At 51.2% G+C, this 23951-nt stretch overlaps 1 protein-coding gene and 1 pseudogene across 1 annotated transcript; both read left to right on the forward strand.

Moving 5' to 3' along the window:
- The first annotated feature begins 2902 nt into the window (after nt 1-2902).
- LOC135633824 (uncharacterized) lies at nt 2903-3546 on the forward strand (annotated as a pseudogene).
- A 2138-nt stretch (nt 3547-5684) lies between these two features.
- LOC135633826 (uncharacterized) lies at nt 5685-8171 on the forward strand. Its single transcript, XM_065143763.1, has one exon. The coding sequence runs from the start codon at nt 5685-5687 to the stop codon at nt 8169-8171; it is 2487 nt and encodes an 828-aa protein (XP_064999835.1).
- The last annotated feature ends 15780 nt before the right edge of the window (nt 8172-23951 follow it).

A 23951-nucleotide genomic window follows, 5' to 3' on the forward strand; every position in this document is an offset into this window, starting at 1 on the left:
AATATGCCATTTTATGGTAAATTTGACTTCAACTAGGAATCTCTAAAGGGAACAGTAGAGTTATCTCACCTACCATAATCACAGAACTTTCAAAAGCTTTTGAGAAATTTCATGTGTGAACCCTACAAATTTGTGAAATTACTGTTTGAACCTTCCTTATGAAAAATAAAATGTCCTGCTCCCTTGGTCCCCCAGAATAATTACATTTGACTTGTTCCCTTACTCGAGCAAACCACAGGGACGAGATGTAATTATTTTGGGAATCCTAGAAAGCCGGATGTTATTTCCAGTCGGAAGAGTTCTGAACCAGGTTATGATAGTAAACACAGTGTTAAGTGGAAATTATCTTTGCAGTTTTTAGTTGGACTCTACAAGTAACATTTTACCAAGTTTATATCATATAAACTCCTAAATATTAGAATAAGTTTGAACTCAATTTATATGAATGGTTAGCTTGCTTGACTAGCATGATGGAAGATTTTGGATTGGATTAGTTTGAAAAAGTATAGGCTTGTCTCTGAGTTTGTTTCTCTAAATTTGTTTCAGGATTCTGGTAGTATTTTATGTAAGGTGCATTGGAGATTAATAAGTTTGCTACTCAAGGCCCTTTTAAAGTTGTATGAAGTATTTAAAGTCTAAAACTGTTTATGTTTGGTTGGCAGCAAGTGACTAAAGTTAATGATTCAAAACTACTATATTTCACATTTTTATTGTTTGGTTTATCAAGAAAATGTTCAAAGGAAACTATTATTATAATGACTTCAACCATTTGTGTAACTATCGTTGTTTGATTCATGGAATAATCACCGGTGAGCATATGATGCCTGACTACTTGTGGTTCGATGATAATTGGTTGTCATCCAATTGGCGATATGGTCATTTGGTGACGGTTGTTGTTGGATGATGATCAGCAGTAATCAAAACGACGATCGATTGCGGGTTGCAACTGATGATAGGATCGTGCTCATTCTGGTGTCGGCCACGGATGAGTTGATGTCCTACTCATGATATGACGATCATCAATTGGTTGAGGATGGGTAGTAGGCATTCATCAATAACCATCCAGTTCGGAATCAACATTAGGTCGTCTATTTGTTGGACAGGCCAACAAGTATGCAGTCATCAATCAGTCATCTGTGTTTGATGGACTGCTGCCTAAAAGTTTTCAACCAGTGGTTGGCCTGTCATCAATTGATCAGTCAAGGCCTGACAAATCACCAATCAATGTGGCTAGCTGATTGTTGATCATCGATCACATGAGAGTCTGCAGAACACCATGGAATAAATCATGATGATACAGTGCTATTCTGTGGGGTTTTCATTAGCATCACGAGGGTGCAAAGAACATTTTTTGGGTCAATCATAAGTTTGTATCCCATCTTTGATCGGTAGCAGAACTTACCATATGTCAAATGGTTGCTTGTCATACGTTTTGTAAAATTTGCTTTGAAGTTTCTTCAGTTGAATGTTATCGAGCAAACTAAACGCCACACGCATGTTCCTGGCATGCAACATAAACATCCCATGACTTTTGCTTCCAATGTGGTACATGAATTTTCTTAATTTCTTGATATATTAACCATGAATTTTATTATTGTCTCGTGCTTTATGTTGGGTTATATGAAAATATAAACTGGTTTAGGAACCTTTTTGAACTTGAGGTATCTAACAAGGTGCATAGCATGTTCTAGCAGGCGCCGAAGTGGCTGTTCTGTGCATAACAAAGTCGGGCGACGTTTTCAATTATCAGGCCTTCACAAACTCCAAAGGCATCTATAAGGTGGCAGAGACGATGCCCGAGAGCGATCGCTGGGTGTCATGCTTGGCAAGGCCATTAAGTAGCTTCCATGAACATTGCACGCGAAGGGGAGACGCTCACTCTGGAATCAAGTTCTCATATAACCTGCCATCAGGACACTCACACACTGTCAAAACATTCCTTTATAAGCCTGCTGCAGCCCCGATGTATTGCAGCTGAACTACATTTAGCTTGCAAAGGATACGCTTTTGGTCATGCATTGTATCTGGAAGGTAATAGAAGCCGAATTGCATATGAATTTGTAGATCAGGAATAAATATACTGTGGTAATTGCTATGTTGTCTTGTGCTATTCTGTGAAATGTCATAGATCATGCATTATCCTTAAAAAAGCTACATTATTCCCAAGAATTGGTATTTGTGAAGCTTATGCTACTTTCTAAATGCCAATACTTAGCATGATGATAGTGAGACAAAGGCACATTGGTCGATACCTTAGAAATCATGGAAAGGAAAGAGAGAAAAGGAGAATAGATAAAAGGTGTGAACCACTACACCATGGTTGAAGCTTAGTGCATGGAGTGAAGTCGAGCACAGAGAGAGAGAGAGAGAGAGAGAGAGACGCACGCGCGATCAAGGGGAAGATGCGGGCTCACAAACATGCGGCTTCGATCACATGTACACACACTGCGGTAATTGCGCTGCCTCAGTTTTAATGAAGGCACGTGAGGCTCTCACCGTTAGTCGCCCACCGACGAGAAAGAAGACAGAGGGGGAAGTGGGCTTCGCAGCACCACCAAATCCATAGGCCTTTGTACTTGCCATCAACTCCTCATCTCCCTGTCCGCTGCTGCAGCGCCTTGTACTCGCGATCTTTCTTCTGTCAACAAGCTGTTGTTGAGAAAGAAGAGCCCGATTCTCCAATAGATTGCTCACTTTCGTTCCTCAACTTTGCTTTCAGCGAGTTGATCGTTAATAACATCAAACAGCGACAACAACAACAGAGAGTCGTATGAAGAGGAAGCCAACATATTTTGCTGGAAAGGCTTCTCCTGCGAATGCTTCCGACTCCACTACAGGTGCCTTTGCTGCCCCCGTCGCAGAGCATGAGCATCATCATTGACTTCCCTGTCCGCTGATCAATATGGAGTTCCACCCGACGGAAACATGCCCCCAAGAACTTCGTCATCTTCGACCAGTCACATCACACGAGTCGGGTCACGTTCCATCCTTCCGTGGTCCGCACGTTCGGCTCTCCGAGTTTCGATGTCTCTGGAACTCGCGCCCATGAGGCCGGAAGATCCGGTACCCAGACAACGACGAGGAGGACATCGATGCGTTGCTGAGCTCGGAAGAAGAAGAAGAAGAAGAAGACGACGACGACGATGTGGTCAGGAGTCCGGCGCCAACTGGGGAGGCAATTCATCGAACAAGCAGTTCCAGCGGCAGAGGGGAGAGGATGAAGAAGATGGTGACGATCGCATGGATACTCCTGCTGTTCTTGATGAAGCTGTCAAATACCTTAAATCTCTCCAAGTCGAAGCGAAGCAGAAACACCACCGAAGCTGGGTCAGCGTCATGCTGCAGGGTCTGATGGCCCAGCGCATGCACTGTGTTCGTGCTTGTGGTGCGCGCAGCCGTGTGGTGGAAGATGAGCAGCTTTTTTCTTATGTGATGGGCGACGCATTCATGGTGCGTATGGAACTGCACCACGTACTGCAAGATGTAGGATCTGTAGTCCTCTTGGCCTTCTCATCCTTTTGCGAATGCTACCCATCGCTCTGTTGAGAAGATGGAAACACTACAGGCGCAAATGTCTGCTCTGGGAAATCTATTAAAACTTGGTCCTTCTTCCGAGATGAGCGAGTACAAGCAGCGTGCACGATTGGTGATCTAAAACTTCGACGCCACAAACGTAGTAGTGGGTTTGGTTGGCTGACCTTAAACAACATTGCATTGCATGCAGTCAAAAATGTGCTGCTAAGCGCAGGTGATCTCATACTGGTCGGCCATGTCACCATGGTCTCCAAACGAAAAGGCAATTAACTTCCCGGTCTCGCCCTCTCCGCACCTTAAAAGGCAGGCAAAAAGGAAAAGAAGGGTCCTCTCCCGGCGTGAGGATTTCGAGCTATGCCACCGGGAGTGACGGCCGTACCATCATGTGGTTGGAGGAACGGTGACGATGCTCAGGTCGTCGTCTATGACTTGGAAGAAGATGATGAGAGGAAGCGTCCACTTTGCTTTTTAGCACAGACGGCTTCTAATTTGGCTAGTGGGTTGACTGAGATTAGTTAGGATGAAAAGTCCATGTTCAAGATTGGACATCAGAGATGACCGAAGCTTAAGTTTTTCTTTGATCTCAAGACAAATCATCAATCTGCATCCTATATATATATATATATATATATATAGATCGTATATTAAAATATATCACTAATATTATTATTTTTGCAAGGGTCTTTGTCCAACTTACATATTTCTCGATATCAAATTTACAAGACACTTAGACTCAAACGTAGATTCGACTTGAATTCTTCTTCGAATAATCAAATTATATTTGAACAACTTATAACATAGATCAAACTCTTGATAAGAACAACCTCAGCGGAAACCTATCGCGGTTAGTCATCTCCTTAACTAAAAGAACAAAATTGATGAGGTGTGATAGGGGTACAAAACTGACTTGACATAACCCCCGGATTTGACGTAATACACCCCCCCACGTCGGACGCCCAGTACGACGCGCTGCCCCAGAAATAGCATTAACCACGACACGACACGCACCCATACCCGTCGTACCCGAACGTCCCCCTCGGCTGACCCATCACAGCCAACCGAGGCAGGCAAAGGCGCCCGCTGACACCCCCCATACCCTGCGGCAGCTCGGCTCTCCACGCAACGCCCACGGCGGCGACAGACACCGTCAGAGGTACGGTCATGCTCTGGCAGGATGGCCCATCAGGTAACATCAACCCCCCTCATAAATACCCCCCCGGCTCCCAGCGCCAAAGGGGGACCAGATACCAGACTCCTTCCCACTAACTTGATCGTCGGAGGGGTCGGGCCGAGATACCGACCTGACCTGTGTGCAGGTACCCAACCACCGTCAACCCGGTTCGTCAAGGCGGAGCTCTCAAGCCCTATAAAGGGAAACACGACCGATCCCAGACATTTGGAGCCCTGAACCAGCCGCGTCAACCCCAAAGTCGCGGCCAGAAAGTTATTTACCGTAACAGATTGGCGCTAGAAGGAGGGCACGCGTCCAAATGTCAAGCGATCAGCAAATTTACCCCGGTGGATCCTTAAATGCGGAGCTCCCTGCCTTAGGGGAACGGCGTGACGAGACCCACGACGAACACCCCGCAGCGGTGTCAGAACGCTACTGGCGACTGTTCAACGACCCGGGCTTGTCACCCCCTGGCGGCACACCCGCCGACTCCTCGCAAGTGTCGCCCGAGGCCTTTCATGACCTCGCCCACCAGGTCCGAACTCTGACAAGCATGGTGCAGACCATTGTCTCCCAACGAACCCCTCCGCGTGCGGCGAGGCCCTCGCAGCAACAGGAGACTCTCGCCCGGACCCACGCACCACCCCTAGAACTTCCGGGCTCGCCTCGAAACCCCACAACCCGACCGGGGAGCACGGAAGCCGAGGGCACGGTGAGCTGCCCCGAGCCCGAGGCCCCGACTGCTGACTCAACGAACGCCCTACGGGCCCAGCTGCGCCTCGTCAGTCAAAGGCTGGACGAGGTACAATAGAAGGTTCGTAAGTCAAAAGGAGAACTCGGGACGGACGGACACCAAGGATCTCCGTTCACCCCCGAGATACAGGATCAGGCGATCCCGCCGCACTTCCGCCTCCCTGCCCTGGACGCATATGACGGCGCAACCGACCCCGCGGACCATGTGGCCGCTTTCCGGGCCCAGATGGCGCTATTCGGGACTTTAGACGCCCTGATGTGCCGGGTGTCCCCGACGACCTTGCGAGGACCAGCCCGCGCGTGGTACAGCGGCCTGAAGCCAGGGACCATCGCCTCCTTCGACCAGCTCGCCAAGGATTTCGAGCTTAACTTCCTAGCGTACTCCCGACCAAAGCCATCCATGGCGTTGCTCTTGGGGCTCAACCAGAAGGAGGATAAGCCCCTTTCTCACTTTGTGAACCGGTTTACGACGCAAATCCGTGGATTATCGGATGCTCACCCCTCTCTCTTGATGCAGGCCTTCATGAACGGCCTGCGGCCCTCCAGGTTCTTCTGGTCCCTCGTGGAAAGGCCCCCCGTCGCGGTCCCTGAGATGCTCCAACGGGCCAGCCAGTTCATCGCCGCAGAAACCTGGATGGTGGGAAGGCGAGAAGAGCACAGAAAGGTCAAGTTGGAGCCGCCCCGACACCAGCAACCCACCACCTCCCGGCGAAAGTTGGACAGGCCTGACCCAAGGCCTCCTCTTCCCGCCTTGAACTCTTCCCGGACGGAGATATTCCTACACGAAAGGGGGAAGGGGCTGCTCAGGGACCCCCACCCGATGAAGAACCCGCGAGAGCTCGCAGACCGCTCAAAGTACTGTCGATTTCATCGACAGCACGGGCACGACACGGAGCAGTGTTACGAGCTAAAAAGACAAATCGAGGAGCTCATCCTCAGAGGCCATCTCGGCCAGTACCTCCGCCCGAGCAAAGAGCAGTCTCCTCGTCCGGAGGGCCCGGTTGAGCGACACATCGATGTCATAGCCGGGGGCCCCGCATCCGGAGGAAGTTCTATGTCGGGCAGGAAGGCCTATGCCCGGACCGCCCCCGACGAAGCCTCGGGGCGTGAGCCTGAACCCGAGATCACCTTCCCAACCGGAGCCGCCGAGCGACCCCACCACGACGACGCCCTGGTGATATCGGCCAGGGTAGCCAACGCGCAAGTGAGAAGAATCATGGTCGACACGGGGAGCTCGGCTGACATACTCTACTTTGGCGCCCTCCAGAAGCTGGGCCTAGCCAGGGAAAATTTAAGCCCAATGTGCTCGGCGCTCACCGGCTTCACGGGAGATTCGATATCACCTCTGGGAGCCATTACCCTACCTCTGACTCTGGGGACCCCGCCGAAGTCAAAGACGGTCATGACCACTTTTCTAGTGGTCGACCTTCCCACCGCTTATAACGCCATACTTGGTCGGCCGACCCTCAACAAGGTCAGAGCCGTCGTCTCGACCTACTACCGAACTGTCAAATTCCAGACACGGGAGGGAGTCGGGGGAGTCACCGGAAGCCCCCAAGAGTCCAGGCGCTGCTACCTTACCTCCGTCTCATTATGCAAAAGGACCAGGGGAGAGGCGCCTCTAGAAGATCCCCGGGAGGCAAAAAAGCCGGCCCCTCACCCTGAGCCGAGGGGGTCCACTGTTGACGTCCCCTTACGGGAAGCACGGCCGGATCAGACGGTCAAGGTCGGATCAGAGCTGCCCGAGCAGGAACGGGAACAGCTCGTCGGTCTTCTGCGGGAAAATGCCGACATCTTCGCCTGGTCTCCATCGGACATGAAGGGAGTCGACCCCAAGGTCACGGAGCATCATCTCAATATCCCACCTAACGCCCGTCCGGTAAAGCAAAAGCCTCGGCGCCACGCACTTGACCGGCAACGTGCCATACAAGAAGAGGTGGACCGACTCTTGGCGGCTGGCTTCATAGAAGAGGCCAAGTATCCTCAGTGGTTGTCCAATGTAGTTCTCATGAAAAAACACAATGGAAGTTGGAGGATGTGCGTTGACTACACCAGTCTCAACGGTGCATGTCCTAAAGACTGCTACCCCCTCCCGAAGATCGACCAGCTGGTCGACGCGACAGCAGGGCACGCACGCCTCTCTTTCATGGACGCCTATTCAGGATACAACCAGATCAGGATGGCGCCCGAAGACAGGGAACGCACGGCCTTCCTCACCGACCAAGGGATATACTTCTATAAGGTCATGTCGTTCGGGTTGAAAAACGCCGGAGCCACATACCAGAGGACGGTAAACAAGATGTTTGCCCCCCAAATCGGGAGGAACATGGAAATCTATGTGGACGACATGATTGTGAAAAGCAGAAAGGCCGGAACACACATTGACGACCTAGCCGAGACCTTCGCCACGCTACGCAAATTCGGCATGCGGCTCAACCCCACGAAGTGCGCTTTCGGCGTCACCTCTGGGAAGTTCCTAGGGTTCATTGTACACCAGAGAGGAATCGACGCCAACCCAGAGAAAGTACAGGCAATAATCGATATGCAGTCCCCCAGACAGTTAAAGACCTACAGCGACTCAACGATAGACTTGTCGCCCTGTCTCGCTTCCTCGCCCGATCGGGCGATCGCTGCCTCCCTTTCTTCAAGGCGCTCAAAGACCCGAAGAATTTCCAATGGACATCGGAATGCGAGGAGGTTTTCAAACAGATGAAGCAGCACTTGGCCAGCCTCCCTCGACTCGCCTCCGTCATTCCCGGCGAGAAACTGGGACTCTATCTGGCGGCCTCCCCGCACGCAGTTAGCTCCGTCCTCGTCAAGGAAAGCTCCGGCGCACAACTCCCGATCTACTACGTTAGCCACGTCCTGAAAGGACCTGAGGAGCGTTACACGCCGATAGAAAAACTCGCACTCGCCCTGGTGCTCTCGGCTCGGAAGTTGCGCCCCTACTTCCAAGCACACTCGGTGGAAGTCGTCACCGACCAGCCCCTCCGGTAGATCTTAACAAAGTTCGATGTTGCAGGTCGGCTCCTCAGATGGGCGGTGGAGCTCGGAGAACATGATATCAGCTACGTGCCCAGAACCGCCATCAAAGCCCAGGCGTTAGCCGACTTCATCGTGGAAGTGACTCGGATGGACAAAGACCTCGAGCGAACTCCTGAGGCTTGGACCCTACACGTGGACGGCTCGGCCAGCTCAAAGGGTGCCGGAGCTGGGCTGGTCCTTCTCGCTCCCGACGGACGCTCATTCGAACGCTCCCTCCGCTTCGGGTTTAAAGCCACCAACAACGAGGCGGAGTACGAAGCGCTCCTGGCCGGATTAAGGCTGGCCCTCGAGATGCAGGTGTCCGCAATACACGTCCTCACTGACTCGCAACTCATGGCCGAACAGCTCAGCGGTGGATACGAAGCTCGTGACGCGACCATGGCCAAATATCTGGCGCGGGTAAGGGATCTAACCGCGAAATTCCCTTACTTCACATTATCTAATGTTCCGAGGGAGGAAAACGGACGAGCCGACGCGCTCGCTAAGCTGGCGTCAAGACGAACCCCCGAAGCATGGCCGGAGATAGAGGAGCTTCCCGCTCGCGCCATTGAGGTAGCAACCACGGCCCCGGGCGGCGCGCCGACCACGTGGGTGCAAGAGCTGCTGAGCTTCAAGCGAGATGGAACCCTCCCCCTCGACGAAGTCGCAGCTCGGCGTCTGCGCCGCACACACGCGTGGTACACCGAGGAAAGTGGCCGGCTTTACAGACGATCCTTCACCTACCCCCTCCTGAGGTGTTTGGAGCCTGACGAAGTCCAGACCGTCCTGGCTGAAACTCACGAGGGGAACTGCGGCGAACACATTGGCGGGCGGACCCTGGCGCACAATATACTACGCCAAGGCTACTACTGGCCAACCATGTGTCGAGACGCAAAAGCTCACGTACAGCGGTGCAGCTTGTGCCAGCAACACGCCCGCGCACCCCGACAGCCTGCGGTCCCCCTTAGTCCCATCGACTGCGCATGGCCGTTCGCCCAGTGGGGACTAGACCTCCTCGGCCCCTTTCCACCGGCCTCGGGGCAGCGGAAGTATATAATCGTGGGAGTTGACTACTTCACAAAGTGGGTCGAGGCCGAGCCACTGGCCACGACGACGGAACACCAAATAGAGAAATTCGTTTGGAAAAACCTTGTGACCCGGTTTGGGTTGCCCAGAGCCCTTGTCACCGACAAGGGACCTCAGTTTGCCGGCACGAGGTTCCGGGAATTCTGCGCCGGTCATGGCATTCAACTGAGGTTCAGTTCGGTGGCCCACCCTCAGACGAACGGGTTGGCCGAGGTAACCAACCGATCCATCTTGGATGGCCTCAGAAGAAGAGTGTCCGCAGCCCGATCGACCTGGACGGACGAGCTCCCCAGCGTGCTGTGGTCGCTGCGCACCACCCCCAAGGCTGCGACCGGAGAATCCCCCTATAGCCTGACTTTCGGAACCGAAGCCGTCCTACCGCCTGAGATGACTGTCGCTACGCTTCGGACAAGGAGCTATGACCAGGAGGCCTCGAACCAGGGACTTCGCGCCAACCTCGACGTGCTCGAGGAGCGACGCGCCGATGCACACCTGAAGGCCCTCTCTCACCAGAGAGTCGTCGCAAGGGTCTATAACAGAAAGGTGCGACCCAGGCCAATCAGGTTAGGCGATCTAGTCCTACGAAGGGCCGAAGTCAGCGACCCGACCCGAACGAGGGGGAAGCTGGCCCCCAAGTGGGAGGGACCTTACCGGGTTACCAGCGTGGTTCGACCAGGTACTTATCGACTCACAACGATGGACGGTTCCTCCCTGCCGAGGACATGGAACGTCCAGAACCTTAAAAAGTTCTTCGTCTGAGGCCAATGCCCCAAGTTGAAGTTGTGCAATTTTCGGAGCTTAAAAGACACTGGAAAAAGATTCTTTTATTTATGAAGCATGGGATTACAAGACCCAACTTTCGAAGCAGAAAGACGTACTGGGGAGGAGGTTTTCTTTACAAAGCAAGGGGCTACAACCGCAACCAGACCCGAAGGTCACGAAAATTACAAAATACGGAAGCTGCTCGGCTGAGCTGACCTCCAGACCGCCCTAACCGTCAGATCCTCCCATGCCATCATCGAAGGGAACTTCCGCCGGCATGTCCACATCCAAATCCTCAGGATGCGAGACAAACGGATCCGCCTCCACTTCCAGCCCGGGATGGCTCGTTTGGAACCGGCCAAGGGCGATTCGGTACCCATACTCGTAGGTAACCTGCCCCGACCGAGCCAGCCCGAGCTGGAAGCCCGGGGACTGTTTATAAGCCTCGATTATCTCCGGCCGCCCCTCCCGCTCGGCCGCCAGGGCTTCTGAAACCCCCTTCACGTCAGCCAGTGCGCCCTCCAGCCGCTGGGTCAGGACGACTGCCTCGTCTCGGGCCAGACGAGCCTCTGACTGTGCCCCCTCCAGGAGTCCACGGAGATTGCCTTTCTCCTCCTCGGCCACCTTCGCCTCGGACCTTAAGCGAAGGACCTCGACCTCCAGCGTCAACGCACACTTGTCGGCCGCCCCTGCCTCAGCTCGGAGACGCATTGCCTCCTCCTCGAGCTCCGAGGAGCGCTGCTCGGCCGCCGCAACCGCCTCCGGAGCCGCCCCGGCCCGCACCTCCTCGAGCTGTTTGCGCAGCTCGGCATTGCGGTCGCACAGAATTCCAAGGGCCCGACCCGCGTCGCGGACCCGGTCTGCCAGTGCCATCGCGTAGTGCTGGCCCTGCAAGAAGAAAGTCAGAACGACCCTCGGGAGCACCATAAGCGGGAAGCCGACAGCAGAACACTTACCCACAACAGCGACTTCACCGACTTCCCGAACAGGACGTCGGACGACAGAGTGTACATCTCGCGGGCCAGATCAGGGTGCAGCCCCCCTCAGACAAACGTGGTCGCGGTCTCCCCGTCGGCCCAGACCCGGGTCCCGCGGGTCAGCCCCCCCCACCGGGCTACCAACCGATCAGAAGGTTGGCCCTCAGAAAGTTCGCCCATCAGGCGTGCATGGTAGAAGTCGTTCGGCGGGCCCGCCGGAAGACGGCACAAGTCCCGGATCGAGGGCTCCCGAGGCGCCTTTCCTACGACCACGTTGCTCGGGCCTGCCTCGCCCCTACCTCGCCCTCCTCGCCTATTGCGCGAGCCCGACTCCGTCGCCTCTGCGCTCGCTTGAGCCCTTGGGGGAGTCGGTTTCCTCGGAGCTACGACCTTTGCCTTCTTTCGAGGACGGGTGTCCTCGAGATCCACCGGCGCCTCTCTAGTGCCAACGCTCGGGCCGACCTGGCGCCGCGGAGATGCGGCGGCTGAAATGCGTCCTCCACGCACCACGGCAAGGTTCACCATCCCTGCACAAACACAACGACCTCGGTTAGTATCCCAAAAGAAAAAAAAAAAAAGAAGAAGAAAAGCAAAACTGGAGGGCCCACCGCCACCTTCTCAGGGCAAACCTCAAGGTACTGGGCTCAAGCCCGCCTCGACCAGCCAGGCCTCGGTCATCTTTCAGATGACTCGAGAAGAAGGGAGGATCTCCTTCAATCTTCGAAGGGCTCGGAGCTCCCCCTCGTCCAGGGCCAGGACAGTATTACCGACTGCGCGCGCCGCCCACCGGAGCCTGAAGCTCCAACTCCTCGGATGTCAAACGTAGAAGAAGCGCTCCTTCCACCCCTTGTTGCTGGAGGGAGCCCCACTGACACGGAAACCCGGTCGGGCGGACAAATAATAGCCCCCCGACCCTCTGGATAGACGGAAACAGGAGAGGAAAAGGGACCGGCTCGGGCTGATCTGGGCATAATAGCATTCCCCAAGGAACGCCACCAGATAACGCTAAGAATTCGGCGCCATCTGGGAAGGGGAAATGCACCACCACGAGACGCAGGCGGTAATGACGGGGTGGAACGGAAGGCGCAGCCCGGCCTCAAAAGCGTCTACTATTAGGGCAAAGCCCTTGGGTATATGGTCATACGCCCGCTGCCCCGGGTCGGGGGCAATGAGCGTGAACTCCGCCGGGATACCGTAACGGTCCCGGAGGAGGCCGAGCGACGACTCGCTCACGGTAGAGTCGAGGTCGTGCGGCCACATAAGCGATTCGAGGGCTTTGGTGGCCCTTTCCTCGGACGACGAGCGAGAGCTCGCCAACGCCACCTCCTCACCGGCGGCACCGGGAAGAGGAGGCGGAGAAGGAGGGGACGAAGGAGGGGAAGCCATCCTTACCGAACTTTTGGGAAGGAAGGGCGGCTGAAGAAGTGCCGGACTAGGACACCCAAAGGAGGGATTGAAGCAGAAGCAGGTACCAAGAAGTGAAAGGGACCGACGGAGCGCTACTTATAGCCTGTTTCCCGCCGAAATGGTGACCTTTCCTCTCCTGAGCCACGCTGCGAAGATGCAAAAGTCACATCGCCATAACTTCGGCCGGTGCCGCCCTTAATTGTTGGGAAATCATAGGGGGCGACATCATATGCGCAGCGGAAGAACAAGAAAACAAAAATCCCCGATTCCCAAAAAGATGTTCATCGTCGTGCGAAGATTGGTGCGCAAAATCCGCAAAAAACACAAAACTGCGTATAGAGATTGTGTTACCTAGGGAGATCGTATATCCCTGTTTCCTTGCAGATCCTTAGGAGAGGGTGAAGGAGGTCAAGCGTCCTCCTCTCTAGCGATGATCCACACAACAGGGTTGCGACGACGCTCCTCAAAACTCCAGGCCTACTCTGAGGTGGAGAGGGAGAGGAGAATAGGAAGGGCAAGCAAAGACTCTAGCCTATGAGGCTGTGAATCCCTCCTATTTATAGAGATCCCGTGTCAAAACCCTAATGGGTCCTTTCCCTAGTGGGTATTGGATCTACATCCAATAAGACAAGGGCTCCGTCGGATATCTCATATCCGAACCTCTACTCATCGCAATGCCTACCATATGTGTGTGACCCTCTAGGCCCAATATCGAGCTGGCCGTGAGTCATACCTGTCAGAACTCCTTCTAACTCAGTGAATTATTATCTCTGTAATAATTCACTCGACTCATCGACTACGGAAGTACTAGGCCACTACGCCGTAGTCCCCAGACGATACAGGGGAATCCAATCCATTGGACCTGTCTGTCCTCAGTTACCATGTACCTATAGTCCCTCATCCATCTAATATCCCAGAGACCGTATATCGAGCATGGTGCTGTCAGACCCATACAGTTTCTACTCGAGTCTCGCTCTAATCGGATTCTCCCGGAGAACTCTTTCTCTCTCAACCCGAATGACCCTGGCCAGGGATTTGTCTGAGCAAGAACACATGGGATATTCCTCTCATTATGCCGAGAGTGGATGATCCTCTGTCGACACTCAATAGCCCTCGTAAGGTCGACTACCACTCCCAATGACCAGCTGTACTAGATCTGGGAACAGCCAAACCTATAAGTCTGGTATCAAAGAGTGGAGCACTCATACAGGACATCCTTGGTGTCTCAAGTCTAAGGACCAGATACACCACTAGGACTACGGAATCGCTGTCTGACAATAAGGCATCATCAACCATCCAGCATTCCGTAAGCGGATCAATCAGTGAACTCATTCTCCAATGAGCACCTGTACTGTATCCCTAGTGTCCCTACACGAGCAGCTATGAGACCAGTTGCATCCATCATATGGACGGGTATACAGCACACCAGTCTATCCGGTTATCACGATGTCCTTCTCGAGTAACCTATGACCGGGATTATTTAGGATATGTGTTTAAAGGTGAATCGATCTCATTATCGTGATCTCATCATGATCCGATTCCCATTGCACAAATCCAAGGACATCACAATATATATATGCACATATGCAATTGTTATAAAGTGATATACGCCAAAATATAATAAGCAAAAAGATTATGTATCAAGTCACACGTGCCATCACTCACGTGATTGGCTTGCTGGGCACCTATGACTAGCAATCTCCCACTTGACCTAAAGCCAATCACCTATGTGTCTGATCCCTATCAGACTCCTGTGACGCTCATAGATAAAATGAGACAACGGCTTTGTCAGTGGATCTGCAATGTTATCTTCGGATGGAACTCTTTCCACTGCTATTTCTCCTCGGGTTACGATCTCTCTGATAAGTTGGAACCTCCTCAGAACACTTCTGATGAGACCCGGGTTCCCTTATTTGAGTAATCGCCCCGTAGTTGTCGCAATATAAGGAAGTCGGCTCCTCGTTACTCGGCACGACTCCCAAATCTGTGATGAACTTCTTCATCCAGACTCCCTCCTTTGCTGCATCTGATGCAGCAATGTACTCCGCCTCTGTGGTCGAGTCAGCAGTGGTATCTTGCTTGGAACTCTTCCAGCACACTGCTCCTCCATTCAAGGTGTACACATACCCTGAATTCGACTTGCTATCATCGACATCAGACTGAAAACATGAGTCAGTGAAGCCTTCAACCTTAAGGCTATTACCTCCATTTACTAGTAAAAGATCCTTAGTCCTTCTCAAGTACTTAAGGATACACTTTACTGCTTTCCAATGCTCCAAGCCTGGATCCGCCTGATACCTGCTCGTGACACTCAGAGCATGCGCTATATCAGGCCTAGTACATAGCATGACATACATGATAGACCCTATTGCTGAGGCATAAGGTATCATATTCATGTTTGCCCTTTGGAATTTTCCATGCCAAACCTTTTGACAATGGTTTCTATGTACCTGGACTGGGACAAGCCAAGCATCCTCTTGGATCTATCTCTATAGATTCTAATCCCCAAGATATAAGATGCTTCCCCTAAGTCCTTTATGGAGAAGTGTCTAGATAACCAAGCCTTTATTGTGGATAGCATTCCTATGTCATTCCCAATGATGAGGATGTCATCCACATATAACACCAAAAAGCTAATAGCGCTCCCACTTACCTTTCTGTATACACAAGGCTCATTTTCGTTCTTAACGAAGTCATAAGATCTGATTGCCTCATCAAATCTTATGTTCCAACTTCGGGAAGCTTGCTTTAGTCCATAAATGGATCTAAGCAACCTACACACCTTATCTGGGCAGTTCTTGGACACGAATCCCTCAGGTTGCATCATATACACCTCCTCCTCCAGGTTCCCGTTGAGGAATGCGGTTTTCACATCCATCTGCCAGATCTCATAATCATAGTGTGCTGCAATAGCCAATAGAATTCTGATGGATTTTAGCATTGCTACGGGTGAGAAAGTTTCGTCGTAGTCAACACCTTGCCTTTGACGATACCCCTTAGCCACTAGTCTTGCTTTATAGGTCTCTACCTTTCCATCTACTCCGATCTTTTTCTTAAAGATCCACTTGCAACCGATGGGTACAATACCTTCGGGTGCATCAACTAGGTTCCAAACCTTATTGGAGTACATAGAATCCATCTCAGAATTCATGGCTTCTTTCCACTTCCCGGAGTCTATACTCATAATAGCCTCCTCGTAGGTCTGAGGATCAATATCCTCTACATCCTCTGCTCTAATATGTCCCACATATCTCTCAGGAGGATGGGATACTCTATCAGACCTGCGTAAAGTTGAAACTTGTGTATTAGATACCTGAACAGACTCGGGCTGTAGAGTGGTGCTTGAGCTTGGTTCTCCAACCTCGCTCAATTCTATCATTCTCCCACTGTCTCCGTCAAGAATGTGTTCCTTCTCAAGGAACACTGCTCTCTTAGCTACAAAGACCTTTTGGTCCTCGAGATGATAGAAGTAATACCCACAAGTTTCCTTGGGGTATCCCACAAATTTACATCGCCCTGTCCTTGATTCTAACTTATCGGGGTTGTGTCTTTTAACATAGGCAGAGCAGCCCCAAATCTTAACTACTTTAAGATCAGGCTTCTTCCCTTTCCATATCTCATATGGTGTAGACACCACCGACTTAGTTGGAACTCTGTTCAGAAGGTAAGCTGCGGTTTCTAGGGCATATCCCCAGAATGAGATGGGTAGGTCAGCGAAACTCATCATGGACCGTACCATATCTAATAATGTACGATTTCTCCTTTCAGAGACACCATTGAGCTGAGGTGTATAAGGAGGTGTCCATTGGGATAATATCCCATGGTCCTTGAGGAAGTGAGTAAATTCTGTACTTAAGTACTCACCTCCTCGATCTGATCGAAGAGTTTTGATACTCTTTCCAGTCTGGTTCTCCACCTCATTCTTATACTCTCTGAATTTCTCAAAGGCCTCGGACTTGTACTTCATTAAGTACACATATCCATACCTTGAGAAATCATCAGTAAATGTAATGAAGTAGGAGTAGCCTCCAATGGCATGAGTTGACATGGGTCCACATACATCACTATGTATGAGTTCCAACAACTCAGTGGCTCTCTCTCCAGTTCCACTAAATGGAGAGTTGGTCAGTTTTCCACGAATGCAAGGCTCACAAGTTGCATATGACACATAGTCGAATGGATCTAGATATCCATCATTTAGCAACTTTTGAATCCTTCTTTCATGGATGTGACCTAGCCTACAATGCCACAGGTATGCACTGTTCAACTCATCTCGTTTCCTTTTGGACACATTTATATTCATGATATGTGGAGTGGTGTCTAACATAAATAAACCATTATGTAATGTTCCTTTCGTGATGATCTTATCATCTAATAATATCGAACAACCATTGTTCTCAAAAACAAATTTATATCCACTAACTGTTAAACATGAAATGGAGATAATGTTTTTGATAATAGAAGGAACAAAATAACATGCATCTAATGCAATAAAAGCTCCACTAGGCAGATGTAGGGCGACCTCGCCAACAGCTAATACAGCAACTTTTGCTCCATTACCCATCTTGAGGTCCATCTCGCCTCTCTCTAGTCTCCTAGGACTTGTCAGAACCTGCAACGAATTACATATATGATAAGCACTACCGGTATCTAATACCCATGTGTTATCATAAGAGTCTGACAAATGGAGACTGATCATGAATGTACCTGAAGCTTCATCAAGCTTTTGTTTCGCCCTTTCTGCAAGGTACTCTTTGCAGTTTCTCTTCCAGTGCCCATCTTTACCACAGTGGAAGCACTGGCCTTTGTTGGGTCTTTCTTAGCAACCTTTGCTTTACCTTGTTTGCCCTTGCCCTTTCCCTTCTTAAGGGACCTTTCTGCTTTCCTTTTCTTTCTGGTCTCACCAGTGTAGAGAACTGGCTTCTCTTTCTTAATAGTACTCTCTGCCTCCCTCAACATATTGAGGAGCTCTAGGAGAGTCACCTCAAGCTTGTTCATATTAAAGTTCATTATGAACTGTGAAAAGGAATCTGGTAGGGACTGAAGCACAATGTCCACACACAAGTTATCTTCTAGGACCATTCCTAGACCTGTGAGTTTCTCTATCCACTCAATCATCTTTAGGACATGGTTCTGAACCGGTGTCCCCTCAGTCATCCTAGCGCGGAAAAAGGCTCTTGGATATCTCATATCGTTGAGTCCTTCCCTGTTCCTCAAACAATTTACGGACATGTAGGAGAATGGATCTGGCATCCATCTTTTCATGTTGTCTCTGTAACTCTGGAGTCATAGAGCCCAACATATAGCACTGAGCAAGAGTGGAGTCATCAATGTACTTCACGTAGCGAGCGATCTCATCCTCGCTTGCCCCTTCTTCGGGCGTAGGCATCACTGTATCAAGGACGTACACGATTTTCTCCGCTGTGAGAACAATTCTCAAGTTACGGAGCCAATCCGTATAATTTGGACCAGTGAGGCGGTTAACATCAAGTATGCCACGTAAGGGATTTGAAAGCGACATTTTCTGAAAATAAAGATGTAGCAAAAAATGAATAACATGCAGATTTTGCAAGAAATAAACTATCAAGATATGGACTTCTATCTTAATATGCTCCCACTATTTTACTAACGAGTCACGCCACACCCTCAGCACGTGAAACGGAAGTCTCCGGCAGACTTCTAGTGGGGATCAGGATCCAATCAGCGTCTTAGTGTAACCTCGAGGGACTCGACCAATCACACTAAGCCTAAAAGGTAGACAACTCTTGCCGATCACAACTCCTTGTGATTCCCGTCCTGTTCGGCCTCCGAATCACCATGGCCTCGAGGGACTCGACCAACCATGATGCTCGGTTAAGTCAACACCTTCGTTACAAGATGAGTCTGATTTGATGATATACCCTCGAGGGACTCGACCAAGCATATCATGCCCTCAGGTCACCGGTGACATCTCTATGTCGTAAGCAAGATAGCGAATCGCGATATAGGTGAGTCTCGAGGGACTCGACCAACTCAACCTGCACCGGGATTCGGTTCCTACTCATAACGATGGAAGGCCACGTGGGTCAATCTAATTGCCTCACGTTTACCGACTTAATATTATCGAGAGATGTTTCTATGATTTGGTCTCCTAATATGACATGTCACACATATGCATATTTAATATATATCTACATCGCATGCAAATATATATACATATCTAGTATGTGTATAAGCAATCACACCAGATGATCATGGACCACAACCTAATATGATTAGGCCCGAGCCAGTAGGCCTAATCACTCACATCAAGATCTATGTGTGCAACGGTGCATCTCCATGCCTTGTGATCGTCCATCTTGTCCTCGTCGGTTCCGTCGACATCTTGATGCATCTCCATGCATCACGATCGTCCGTCTCGTGGGTCCCGCTATGGCATCCACGCTCCCGCTGCGCCTCCTCATGTGATTACAACTTAATCATAGGCACGCAGGCCTGACAATAAACGAGAAATATAATGGAGGTTCGCAGACCTCAATAATAATAATCACAAGTACACACATCACACGGTCCATGATCATCCGTCCACTCATCATACATCACATGTATAAATAATCATCATCATGTAGGACTACTAGATAATAATAAAATTAATAATCAACTAAACCTTTTAATTAATTAATATTTTCTGAAATCAGGGATATATAGGGAATTTCTCAATTCCTAAGGGTATTTTCGTAATTTGGACAAAAGACAGAAACTGGAATTTCTCAAATTCCGAGGGGCAAAACTATCTTTTGCGCAGAAAACCCTAATACCCTTTCCCCCTTTCGCTGCTGCCGCCGCCGCCACCCTGCCGGCGGCGGCCTGTGCGGCGGGGCGAGGGCACTGCCCTCGCCTGCAGGCGGCACGCCCGCTGGCGGCGATGCCGCTGCGGGTGGGCGCCTTCTTCGGGCGCCGCTGCCTCCGCAGGCGGTGCTGTACCGCCGGGCGGCCGCCCCTGTGGGGGGGGGTTTCGCCCGCGGGAGCAGCGGCGGCAGGCGCCGCTTCCTTTCGGCGGCAGGCGCCGCTTCCCTGCGGCGCCTCTGCCCGTGGGTTGCCAGCCCCGCCAGCAGCAAGCCTGCTGCAAGCAGACCGCCGGCCGGCTGCTGCAGGCACAGCGCTTGCGCTTGCGCCGGCGCTGTGCTGCCTGGCTGCGGCTGCAGGTGGCAGATCGAGGGCAGCAACTGTTGCTGCCCTTCCTCGCTTTTGCGTCAACGATTTTGACGTCAATATTCTTCCTAAACACAACACACGCAGTTCAAAACCAATCATTCGCACGAACAACCTGGCTCTGATACCACTGTTGGGAAATCATAGGGGGCGACATCATATGCGCAGCGGAAGAACAAGAAAACAAAAATCCCCGATTCCCAAAAAGATGTTCATCGTCGTGGGTGCGCAAAATCCGCAAAAAACACAAAACTGCGTATAGAGATTGTGTTACCTAGGGAGATCGTATATCCCTGTTTCCTTGCAGATCTTTAGGAGAGGGTGAAGGAGGTCAAGCGTCCTCCTCTCTAGCGATGATCCACACAGCAAGGTTGCGACGACGCTCCTCAAAACAGGCCTACTCTGAGGTGGAGAGGGAGAGGAGAATAGGAAGGGCAAGCAAAGACTCTAGCCTATGAGGCTGTGAATCCCTCCTATTTATAGAGATCCCATGTCAAAACCCTAATGGGTCCTTTCCCTAGTGGGTATTGGATCTACATCCAATAAGACAAGGGCTCCGTCGGATATCTCATATCCGAACCTCTACTCATCGCAATGCCTACCATATGTGTGTGACCCTCTAGGCCCAATATCGAGCTGGCCGTGAGTCATACCTGTCAGAACTCCTTCTAACTCAGTGAATTATTATCTCTGTAATAATTCACTCGACTCATCGACTACGGAAGTACTAGGCCACTACGCCGTAGTCCCCAGACGATACAGGGGAATCCAATCCATTGGACCTGTCTGTCCTCAGTTACCATGTACCTATAGTCCCTCATCCATCTAATATCCCAGAGACCGTATATCGAGCATGGTGCTGTCAGACCCATACAGTTTCTACTCGAGTCTCGCTCTAATCGGATTCTCCCGGAGAACTCTTTCTCTCTCAACCCGAATGACCCTGGCCAGGGATTTGTCTGAGCAAGAACACATGGGATATTCCTCTCATTATGCCGAGAGTGGATGATCCTCTGTCGACACTCAATAGCCCTCGTAAGGTCGACTACCACTCCCAATGACCAGTTGTACTAGATCTGGGAACAGCCAAACCTATAAGTCTGGTATCAAAGAGTGGAGCACTCATACAGGACATCCTTGGTGTCTCAAGTCTAAGGACCAGATACACCACTAGGACTACGGAATTGCTGTCTGACAATAAGGCATCATCAACCATCCAGCATTCCGTAAGCGGATCAATCAGTGAACTCATTCTCCAATGAGCACCTGTACTGTATCCCTAGTGTCCCTACACGAGCAGCTATGAGACCAGTTGCATCCATCATATGGACGGGTATACAGCACACCAGTCTATCCGGTTATCACGATGTCCTTCTCGAGTAACCTATGACCGGGATTATTTAGGATATGTGTTTAAAGGTGAATCGATCTCATTATCGTGATCTCATCATGATCCGATTCCCATTGCACAAATCCAAGGACATCACAATATATATATGCACATATGCAATTGTTATAAAGTGATATACGCCAAAATATAATAAGCAAAAAGATTATGTATCAAGTCACACGTGCCATCACTCACGTGATTGGCTTGCTGGGCACCTATGACTAGCATTAATTGCGACACGGTACGAAGTACGGAGCCCCTAATCATATGAACCTCGAAAACCGACGACGCCCGAAAAGCACGGCCCTTTGACCTTTCCCAGGCGAAAGGCGACCCGGCCGCCCGCGCCCGCACAACGGTCAAAACGACCTAACGCTAATCGAAAGTCAAGTATCGCTTCGGCCACGTTACGCCCGAACCCCTCACCTCGGCCGCGGCCCACCTGCACCAAGCGCCTCGGTCAATCTACCCCGAGTCACACCTGCGCGGTCACCCAGCCTGTTGTGCTCCTCGGCTCTCCGGCTTTGCGCCACCCCGAGTCACACCTGCGCGGTCACCCCGCCTGTTGTGCTCCTCGGCTCTCCGGCTTTGCGCCACCCCGAGTCACACCTGCGCGGTCACCCCGCCTGTTGTGCTCCTCGGTTCTCCGGCTCCGCATCGCCCCGAGTCACACCTGCGCGGTCGCACCACCCGCATAGTGCCTCTCGACCCTCATCGGCCCTGATGGCCCCTAGGCCGACCTCGCTCAGCCCCCCCCACCAAGTTGCGTATCCCGGCTAAGCTCTGCTCGGGAAGTATTCGCGCGACCGATCCAACTACGGCACGCCTCTCAGACCCACCTGAACAGCACGTTGAAGCAGGGAACCATGCATCGAACTCCTTACGCGTAAAGCCGATGCATAGCTCCTTTCGGGTGGGGCATATGATAGGGGTACAAAACTGACTTGACATAACCCCCGGATTTGACGTAATACACCCCCCCACGTCAGACGCCCAGTACGACGCGCTGCCCTAGAAATAGCATTAACCACGACACGACACGCACCCATACCAGTCGTACCCGAACGTCCCCCTCGGCTGACCCATCACGGCCAGCCGAGGCAGGCAAAGGAGCCCGCTGACACCCCCCATACCCTGCGGCAGCTCGGCTCTCCACGCAACGCCCACGGCGGTGACAGACGCCGTCAGAGGTACGGTCATGCTCTGGCAGGATGGCCCATCAGGTAACATCAACCCCTCTCATAAATACCCCCCCGGCTCCCAGCGCCAAAGGGGGACCAGATACCAGACTCCTTCCCACTAACTTGATCGTCGGAGGGGTCGGGCCGAGATACCGACCCGACCTGTGTGCAGGTACCCGACCACCGTCAACCCGGTTCGTCAAGGCGGAGCTCTCAAGCCCTATAAAGGGAAACACGACCGATCCCAGACATTTGGAGCCCTGAATCAGCCGCGTCAACCCCATAGTCGCGGCCAGAAAGTTATTTACCGTAACAAGGTGTATTAATTTAATCGATTGAGATCAATCCAAGTCCAACTCTTGTTCTATTACATATTTGTTCTCCGTCTTCTCCATCGTTTCATCGATGTGATTCTAAATATGTGGACGTGTGGAGTGCTCTGTGTAAGTTTCAAAGGCTTAATTAAGGAATCCCTTCCATGAGATCCTAAATCGTGTCTTCTTAGATTTTGCTTGGCACCTTCGTATCCCATGCATTCTGTGAGACTAACTCGCAACATCAAATTTCCACCAACCACAAGTATGTGTTTTGAGTGCGCAAGAAGTAATAATCTAACGAATGGTCAATTCAGTTTCTCATCGGACAATATTCATTTTGGATTGGAGTATATTTCACCTCTACTCTAAAATGACTATAATGGATATTTTATTAGATTCGTTGATGAGGGCAAAAATGGTGATGGGATGCAGGTTAACGTCAGCTGCGCCCGGAAGACGCCTCGTGCCTCGATTAACCTGACAACGTCTAGCCAAAACAGACCGGAATGTCGACCAAGGCACATTAACATCCTGTGTGAGCCCGGTCCTTCATGCCACGCCAACACCGGTCCTGCTCCTTGCAAGCGGGCACATCAAGCAATGGTAACCTTCCCTATAAAAACCCTTGCGCTCAGAAAGAGGAAGAGGGGAGAAAAACAAAGACAAAAACCCCCTAAGACTATCAACTGACTTGATCGTCGGAGGGGTCGGGTCGAGCCTCCCAACTCGACCTGTATGCAGGGACAAAGACGAAGCGCCTCCCACCGCGTGCCCAGGCGAGGAGTTCCCTTCTAGAGGAAACGACTGTCTCGTCACGATCGAACCACCGTAATCAGCCACCTCAACAGTCTCAATGGTCGCTTAGGAAGATCCTCAATCATTCGGATCCGAACCCAATCGTGTTGGCCCGAGACCACGGCTTAAGGTTGTTGACACCAACATTCATCGTTCTTTTTATTAGATTTTTGAGCTGTGAGAGGAAACCATTAATTAAGAATATATATATATATATATATATATATATATATATGATACTTCTTACTATCTTTGTCTGTAATGATCATAGACTTGAAATTTCTAATTTGACCGGGCGAATGCCGTTGGAAGAGTCAGCAACTCAGAAAAGTCAAACGTGTTGCGAATTACCAGCCGAGAGAA

This window comes from Musa acuminata, chromosome BXJ3-3 (genome assembly GCF_036884655.1).
Source record: "Musa acuminata AAA Group cultivar baxijiao chromosome BXJ3-3, Cavendish_Baxijiao_AAA, whole genome shotgun sequence".
Taxonomy (NCBI): Eukaryota; Viridiplantae; Streptophyta; class Magnoliopsida; order Zingiberales; family Musaceae; genus Musa; species Musa acuminata.

What these genes read in the sequence shown, in the direction of transcription:
- LOC135633826 (XM_065143763.1), top strand. Translation starts at nt 5,685, where the DNA reads ATGGCGCTATTCGGGACTTTAGACGCCCTGATGTGCCGGGTGTCCCCG.